This window comes from Phaethon lepturus, unplaced genomic scaffold (assembly GCF_000687285.1).
Source record: "Phaethon lepturus isolate BGI_N335 unplaced genomic scaffold, ASM68728v1 scaffold54522, whole genome shotgun sequence".
NCBI classification, from domain to species: domain Eukaryota; kingdom Metazoa; phylum Chordata; class Aves; order Phaethontiformes; family Phaethontidae; genus Phaethon; species Phaethon lepturus.
In genome coordinates this window covers 1-9,239 of record NW_010526597.1, presented here as the reverse complement: position 1 = coordinate 9,239, position 9,239 = coordinate 1, and the positions used below count along the sequence as shown (strand labels likewise).

At 46.7% G+C, this 9,239-nt stretch overlaps 1 protein-coding gene across 1 annotated transcript; it reads right to left on the bottom strand.

Annotated features, from left to right (window-relative positions):
* Positions 1 to 3,100: 3,100 nt before the first annotated feature.
* Positions 3,101 to 7,282, bottom strand: LOC104617708 (solute carrier family 35 member F4-like; the record flags this gene model as incomplete). Its single annotated transcript, XM_010283098.1, has 4 exons — positions 3,101 to 3,546; positions 4,541 to 4,630; positions 5,741 to 5,933; positions 7,157 to 7,282. Coding segments are annotated over 4 exons (651 nt in total), but the record flags the coding sequence as incomplete, so codon positions are not given.
* Positions 7,283 to 9,239: the final 1,957 nt, after the last annotated feature.

Genomic DNA, 9,239 nt, shown 5'->3' with positions numbered 1-9,239 from the left:
TGACGGCGAGGGGCTGGGACGGGCACAGCGGCTGCTGGCGGAGAGGGGACAGGCTGGCACAGTAACGGGCTGGGCTCCTGGCCATGGAACGTCTCAAGCAGGGGAAAACGGGCGCAAACACGGGCATTTCACGTGATTGTCCCTTGCTGAATACTCGGTGAGCTTCCTTGAAGGATCCGGTCCTGGGCCTGAAGATGTTGCCGTGAGGCTCCTTGCCAAAATGTACTCATCAGTACATGCTAAAAGGAATTGTTTATTTTTCCCCATGTGTTCAGTTTGGCAGGAGCTAAAATTGCAGTTAAACCCCATCTCTAAAACTATCTATTGGTGTAAATGAATATATCAACTCCAAAACTCGGCTTTGGGTGGTGCCCGAGCTGTCATGTGCTGTTTGCTCTCAGCAAGCAGTATCATCCCAGCAGTACCTCCTGTTGATATAACTCACTTTTTTAGGTTATTTTAATGTCTTGCTCCTTTCAAAAGCAGCAGATGAGACCCTGACCCCACCTCCTCACTTGAAGAGTGGAAGAGACTTTTAAGAAACCAGGTGTGTGTACCCAAACCTTACCCCTCTGGGCTTAGTGCCAAGGGGACGTTTGTTTGGGTTGGTTTCTTACAGCCCTAATTCTGCAGCCTGTGATGAAAGGGCCCACATTTGTGGAGTGTTTTTGCTCGGTTGGTTGTTGCCTTTTTTTTTTTTTTTTATTTTTAACTATACACAAGTATTTTGTTAGCTCTGTGGGTCGCAAGGAACTGTTCAGAGCCACGAACATCTAAGATAAAATCCATCAGAGTCAAATAAAAATATTTTTGTTATTATTTGTTCTTTTGCTCTTGCTCACATGAATTGCTTTGTTTGCAGCAGTATTAAGCCCTAATGGCCCTGGGGACAGGCTGGCTGCCCGCCACCCTCCAGCCCCATCAGTGCCACCAGCGATGCCCAGGGCACTTCTCCGAACCGTGGGGCTGCCCGGCCCCCCGTGTGCACCAGCACAGTACGAGGGGCTCGTTAGGACGCACCAGCCAGGACGTGCTCGCTGAGAGGTGAGCTTGCGACCAGCCCAGACACAAATCGTGGCTTTGGGCTGGATGTGCTCTTGTTCTTTTAATGGCAATAACTGCATTTGTTATCATCTAACTGGTGTTACTAATAACAAACCCTTCCTTTCCCTAATGATTTTCTCTACTCTGGCAGAAATACCATAAAAAAAATCCCCTACTAATCAAACTCACAAGCAATGGTTAGGTGAGCAGAGCTCAGCACTCTGTGGTACCTCCCAGCTGTTTGTCTTCTTAAAAAAAAAAAAGGAAAAAAATGTTTCTGTCTGCATATCAAATAAAAGTCATCTCGCGTGGCTGATCCTAGGAACGCTGTAAGAGAAAAGAGCCGGCCTAAATTACAGTGACAGGCTTAGGGAAGGAAGTGGGTGGTTTGGTTGGTTTGTTTTGGCTTTCGAAAGATTTTTTTTTTTTTCTCATGGTGGAGGTTAAGAAAAATACTTGTTTTGCCCAAAGGAGGAGCTCTAGAAAATAGGCACTGACATTTCCCAGGGATGCTGGCGATCCGAGGTGCTCAATCTCTCATGAGAAGCTTGCTATTCAGCTGGAAGCACAGTTTTTCTGGGAGAAAAAACGATAAATAAGGCTATTTTTGTCTTTTCTACAGGCACCCAAAATCCAGCGCCACTGCTGGGAAGTTGTTGGCAAGGGGCGCAGCTCAGGGAGGCTCTGGGAGGGACGCAGGGCTAGCGCTGCAGCCAGGTGCCTTTCAGGGGGGTGACACTATGGGGGGTTTCAGGTTTACAGGGCGTTTGCAGCCACGCGGTCACAGGCTGGAGCAGACCACGGGTGTCATGAGTGCGGTTGGTTCTTTAGCAAAGGCTGGGACAAGTGTGCAGCCAGCTAAAGGTGCAGAGGCAGTCTCAGAGCCAAGGGTATGATCAGCATCGGCTCAGTTACTCAGTTTGGGTGACCAGGGCTGATTGATTGATAGAAATCCTACGTCTGAGGGAAGTCAGGGCTTTAACTGGCAACAGCTCACATAAACACGCTGTTCTCCTACTTGCAGCAACAGACCTCTCTTCCAGCCAGAACTTGCCTGTTCCTTTGTCCCCACCGGGGTCCTGGGTGTCGCGTGGGTTAGGACGCCGGTACTGAGCCATGGATTTCCGCTGGCTGCAGGCACAATATTCAGTGGAGAGGAGACGAGCTTGCAGGGCTGCGTCTCTGGGCTAACAGCGCTGGAGCGCGTCCAGGCTACGTGCAAAGCAGTCTTCGTTACGTATTTCACCATAGTGCAACTTCATGATAAATTCATGTTTTGCATGTCACGGAATATTTCTTCTGACAGTAATTCCTAACGTCAGTGTGAACATTGGCTTTGCCCCTCACTACAAGAAGGACGTTGAGGTGCTGGAGCGTGTCCAGAGAAGGGCAACAAAGCTGGTGAGGGGTCTGGAGCACAAGTCTGATGAGGAGTGGCTGAGGGAACTGGGGGTGTTCAGTCTGGAGAAGAGGAGGTTGAGGCGAGACCTCATTGCTCTCTGCAACTACCTGAAAGGGGGTTGTGGTGAGGTGGGTGTTGGTCTCTTCTCCCAAGTAACCAGCGATAGAACAAGAGGAAATGGCCTCAAGTTGCGCCAGGGGAGGTTTAGATTGGATATTAGGAAAAATTTCTTCACTGAGGGTGTGGTCAAGCATTGGAACAGGCTGCCCAGGGAGGTGGTGGAGTCACCATCACTGGAAGTGTTCAAAAAACGTGTAGACATGGTTTACTGGGCATGGTGGTGTTGGGTTGATGGTTGGACTTGATGATCTTAGAGGTCTTTTCCAACCTTAATGATTCTGTGATTCCCTCAGAAATGAGTTCCCAATAATGCTGGGAAAGGTTTGAAGTGACTTTCCAAAAGCACAACCCCACTGAAAGGTCACTTTATTTTGAAGGTAAGTCAGTCAACTTGTTCAGTTTTGAGATTTAACTGGAAATAACCAAGATTTGTACCCTTGAGAATGGCTCTACTTTGGCCACAAAATTGACATGAACAATGCAGACTTGATCTGTATTTTAAATCCACCAGTAAGGCACAAGGTTAAATGGTTATTATTACAAAACATTTTATTGTAGTTATTTACACCTGTTCCTTGATAACTGTATAAATGTAAACATTTATTATATATCTATTTCCCTTATCTTACAGTTCATCCCCAGTTCAGAGTAAATGTCATTTTTAAGCATACAAGTAGTGAGGAAATTTAAGCTATATTCACAGAATATACATCTGCGTGCAGTTGAAGTCCACCAGCCCTAAGCTAGTGGTATAGACACTGTCCCATTAGCTCTACTTCTGCTTCTCGTGTGTATGCTGGAGTCTGTGATGTCATCGGCGTGATCCTCACTTTTCTTCTCCTTCAAGCTGTTGATGAACCTCAGAGTTATTTCATCCCATTCCTCAGGGAGCAGCATCAGCAGAAACCCAAGGCAAATGATGATGGTGGCTCCCAACCTCACTACGCTGAAGATCATTTTATGCTTCAACAGATCCACAGCTGTGAAGAAGAAACCACAATGCCGTCAAAACTGCAGCGGGATGAACTATAGCATCAGACTAGCCTGGCACTTCTCTGTAACCTGCGTGTTGCACTCTGGCTGTGATACTGGCCTCACCGCTCTCAATACTATAGAGTGACCAGCTCCTGGAGTTCAGAGACTGGCTTTGACTTAAGAGCTTCAGAGTACTGGAAGTCCCACGTCTCCTCCACGCCTCATCGCCTTCATGCAGGCTCTGACAAAGCCTTGTAGGGCTGGTCTAAGCCTCAAGGTTTCCACTTCTGCTCTGAGAGGGAAGGTACTTTATGGTAAGTCTTATCTACAGCAGGTGCCATCAGCATAATGTCTCCCTGGGCTGCATGGACCAGCGATGGGAGAGAGAAGCACGCAGGTCAGAAAGCTGGAGTCAATGCCTCCAGGCCCAGCCTCCCAACTCCACAGCCAGCAAGAGCAGCACATCTGAGCCCTTCAGCCGCCTCTTACAGGTACTGACTGTTTTGCAGCTCTGACCTGCATTCCCCTAAAAATAGATGTTTCTTTGAAAACATGCTCAAATACCTGGACTGGCGAGGCTAAGAGGGTGGAGGAGGAGACTGGAAGAGCAGAGACAGAGGCTATTCAACAAGATAGGATTCTGGAGTAAACTTCCACCTATTCCCCCTGCCCTGCTGCGGCAGGCAGCAGGCAGCACGCTGACCCTGCCGCATCTCAGCAGCAACCAGCAGCTTGGGGCTGCTGGCTGGGGAGCAGCCTGCCCTCTCCTTTGTGTGGTATGGACACATACCAGAGAAAAGGAGTCAAGACAAAAGAAAAAAAGGCTTTCACCGACTGAAACACCCACCGCCAGGAACATCTGTGGAAGCCGAAGGAGACTGAACTGCTTTTGCTTTTGAAATACGTGACAGCAGATTTTTACTATTTAGACAATAAACTGCTTCTGCTGTCTACATGCCCATGTGCTTATTTTTCCACCAACAACCATGGTACTTGTACCTGCATTTCCAGGGACGCTGAGCACTGTGCCGATAGAGATCAGAATGGGGTATGTAAGCACGACGCCAACATTAACCAGAATATTGAAAGCTAGGGAAAAAACAGAGAAAAAAAAAACATGATTATGGGGAAAAACACTGGAGTGAGACTTTTCTCCTCTGCCTTGACCCTGCAAGTATGATATATGCTCAGTGTGCACACCACAAGGTGATAACTACATCAGTGATTTTTTTTTTTTTTTTTTTTTTTTTTTTTTAATATATGAGTGTGAAATGAGGGCATGGTGCAGTGACCAGTCCTGCTGGTGAGTCCTCTATGTAAAAGGAGCAAGTTTGTCTGCTCCACAGGGTTGTTCCCTCCTGGCTGGGATTATACACTTGGGTAGATCTCTGGGGGGTAAGTTATGACTACTTTTTGTCCCTTGGGTGCTCACAGAGCAGCTGCAATTCAGGTTAGAGGAGTTTCAAGGTGCCCACAGCACCTCAACTGTCAGCCCAACCATTTCTCAAAGCGGCTGCCTGGACGGGCTACGTACTGGGCAATGACATCCTCTTTGTTTCCATTTAATATACTCATAGTGGAGACAAAAACTTCTTCAATTATGAAATAATAGAGACGCGACTAAAGGAAAGGATGTTGTTATATCTGGAAATTAAAATGCCCCTGGGCTGAATCCAACAGCTATTCTGCCTGCCTAAAGGACAGCAACTCTGGCTCAAAGAGGGAGCATTGTGGAGGAGCGGAGGGGAGGTGAAGACCGCAGGAGAAGGAACAGCACCAGCCTTTGCAGGCTCTGCCCAGAGCCCTGCAGCACCTGCAGAACGCTGCCCCAGTGCTGTGGGTCCCTGTGTCAGTGCATGCCAGCGACTACTGCATACATGCAGCCCTCTGAAATTGGATTTATAGCAATCAAGCTGTGCCAGAGACAGGGAAATACCAATGAAACTGCAGTAGAAATGCAAAGATATAAAGTGGGTGTTTAGTATCTTGTTTATTCTCTGCTGTTAATATTAGTGTCAAGGCTTCCTATAAAAATGTGAATAATTTCTCAAGGAGTACCAGTTTGCACTGGGATCAGATTTCATCTGTGAGAGATCTCTGATGCTTAAGGGGGGAACTGTTTGTGCCTGAGGCTAATTTTGTATTGGGGGAGGAGGGGGGAGAAGAGCAGAGAAATGAGTAAATTTTCTTAACACATACCTAACCAGAGGCCAGCTACTCCGCACAGGTAACCCCACGGCACAGCAGAGAAGGGGGACCAGTACTCCACTTTTGTAAAATACAGTATGATTGGGGTAACGGAGATGAAAATTAAATTGAAGAAGCCCAGGGTAGAAACAAAATGAGCCGCTTCCCCGAAATTTGCGCTTCCAAGAAACATTTTGAACAAAACCTGCAAAGGAGAGGAGGGAAGAGGGTTTTAGAACTCATGCCTGTCATGGGAAGCAAAGTCTTCCTGCACAAAGTCCTCCGCTCCCTTGGGCGGAGCGGGGCACAGGGCCAGCCCTGAGCAGGACAGCATGCCACAACTTGGCCCTTTCCTGCAGAAGAGTTTTGCAAGGGGAGCTTTGGTTGAATTTCTGCCCTCTTTTAGCACAGAGTGGGATACCATGTTATCACAGTGGTTATGATGGTTGAGTCTGTACAACAAAGCTTAACACAGAATGCCATGAGGAGCAAGTGTTATTAAGAACCCAAGGACAACACCATTCATGCAACAAAAGTTACAGGATTTGGGCTGTGCTTGGCACCACTGGGATTTGTGAGGGGACTCCAGTGACCTCCACAGCATGAACCTGCTGTGAGAGGAAAGCCGAGCCTAGAGGGACTTGCTTCAGCTTGACAGGCAGCACAAGCCTCATGGAGGATTTGTCCTACACCAGCCTGAATTCATGCATTTTGAGTGGCGAGACAAGCAAAATCTAAAGCTGGGAGCCCATTTCTCATCCCACTACACCTTAACTCCAAACTTCTCCTTCTCTTTACACACACTTCAACCTCCCTGAGCTGACAATAAATACAGCCACCTTTAGCCCAACCTGTTTCCAACTAACTCAGACATGTGCCTGCCTTCTTCGTCCCTCACCTTCAAGAGCAGCCACTGCTTTCAAGCAGGGGGCAAAGCCCTGCGTGTCTCTCGCGCGTCGCCTGCGGCAGGCACGCACAGGGGCTCCAAGCCCAGCACGAGCGCAGAATATGCAAGAGAGCTGCAGTGCAGAGCAGGGACGAGCCGTCCGTCCCCGCTCAGGGAAAGCGGCACTACCCGCATTCAGGCTCTCCTCCCTGCTGCGTGTGGCAAGCCCCTTCGAAATGGTGTCGATAAACGACGGTGGCAGGAAATGATTAAAACATGATCCTAAACTCCTTGCAGCCCAGTAATGGAGATTTCATTAAAGGCTTATAAAGCAAAGTCATTCTGAGTATTTGGCAGCCAACAACTAATTACCCTCGCAGTAGATTTCCTGACATCGTGACATTGCCTGGTCACACTATGAACGATGCAGGAGGGATGAATAAAATAAAACATTAATTTTATAGTGATTTGCTTTGTACTCATGCATTTTTAACATCCAATGTTAAAGAATATAAGAATACTAATAAACAGTTATGACCTACCTTATACAATGCAGATGTAGAGGCTGATCCAACAGCATATGCCACCCCGATAATTGAATCGCCCTGGAAGCCATCTGCATATGCCATCATTACGATTCCTGTGATTGCCATTATTGCTGCAACTATCTGCACAGACAAAGCAAAGCAATGTAAAGCTCACTGAAATTTCATTACACGGAAAGAGATTATCACGGCGTGGGGTTTTAATGAGTGTCACTAGCTACTTTCTCTGACTTGAAGCTTTCTTGCTTTCCCTTAAATAGGGAAAATTATGTACAGCTGGGAGAGATGTAAAACGTAACAAAAGTGTATGCACTAATAGTGATATGGATCTATAGCACTGCAAATTCTCCTGGGACCTACTGACAGAACATCCATTGTTAAGTATTTTATAAGCTAAACATCCACTTTTGAGATATGACTCCAAGATCAAGAAATTTTAAGACATTATGCTCTACTATACAACAACAGAAATATTTAGAAACGCCACCAATTTGACTTGAAGATGGCCAACCTTCCTGGGTATCGGCGTGGGAGAATGACCAGTGGAACACCAGCGTGCCACCAGGAGCTCTGCCAGGCTGCTCTGGCTGCGCACGGTATTTCCTAACAGCCCTGCCAGCTTTCTTGGAAAGACATGACCAAATTTCTTCATGAAGCCTTTACCTTTGTGCTTGTTTTTGGCCTCATTTGAAAATCCCAGACAGAGCTTCTAAGGAGCTTCAAAGAAAAAGAACAGAAATAATTAACTACGCTGTATCTGAAACCCTGGGTCTCGACTCCAAGGACCTAAAGGAAGCGGTAGGGATCCCAACATGTTTTATTCTTTGAAAAAACTCCCCCTCTCTACCTAATTGCCCTTAGCAGGTAAATATGGAGCCTGAATTTCAAAGACACTGCATACTTAGCTTCCATGGACTGCAGAGGAAAATGTGTTTCCTCTGTGGAAAATGACAGCCCCATTTCTGAAAGATAGGGCTTTTTATAGAAGGTTTTTTTTTTAATTATTATTACATTAAACATTTTATCATTATAAAAAGTCTGTTCACGTAGCACAGAAGATACACACATGCAGATACCCAAAGCTGTCTGTTAAAGAATCAGCAGCAACATTTAAGTTCAGATCCTGTTTTCTATTCCCAGATATCCGTTAAATCACACAACTCCCCAGTGGATAAGGCAAGGCAGGCTCTCCCCATTCGTGCAAAGGAAGAAACTAATGTGTTTCACCCAGACAGCGCTAACCTCTGCAAACATGGCCACACCGACTGCTCCTGAACTCAGCTGCTGAGCCAGGCAGGGCTTTTTACCTTCTTGCTCCTGCAGCTCTGGTACAACTCCGGAGCCAACACCAAGGTGAGATGGACACTTGCTTCCTGGAAAAACTCATTAAACTTCATTTAAGAAATATTTACTACTAGACAAACCCAAGCTTCACACCATAGACTTTAAAGGCATCTCGATCTTTAAAGGCATGTGTCCTTTTCGAGAGAAGTCTGACTTTCAGATCTCACACAGCTTTACCAAGAGTCACAGAAAACCCACTAATACTTATACGAAGCAGATGGGAGCCAGACTGAGGCAATAAGCACAAAAACCCCACAAAACCATTTCAACAGAGCCAGTCGGTAGAACAAAACCATGTTTCAAGACACATGGGTCAGGGACACATGCTTGACCCAGGTAAAGGTGTCCATGTATGGAAGACAATGGGGAGCCAAGACTCAACTCCAAACTCAGAGCCAAACTCTGAGACTACAGGTAAAAATGTTAGTGCTCCTAAATCCCACAGGTATCTAGGCCAACATCTTCACTTTTGAACTCATCTCCTGGGTGCAGCTTTAAGTACTACCCTCGCACCGTTAACCCTATTTTACCAGTGACTGAGGACCACAGATACGGCCCTTACATTGCAGCCGCAGGGTCGCAGACCACAGCGCACGTCTATATCCCACCACTTCTGTAGAAAACATCCAAGCTCCTAGATGCAGTTCAACAAAGCTGCCTGGCTGTCACCTAAACCTGAAGATACCATTGATACCTCCAAATTCACCATGAATCACAGAATCACTAAGGTTGGAAA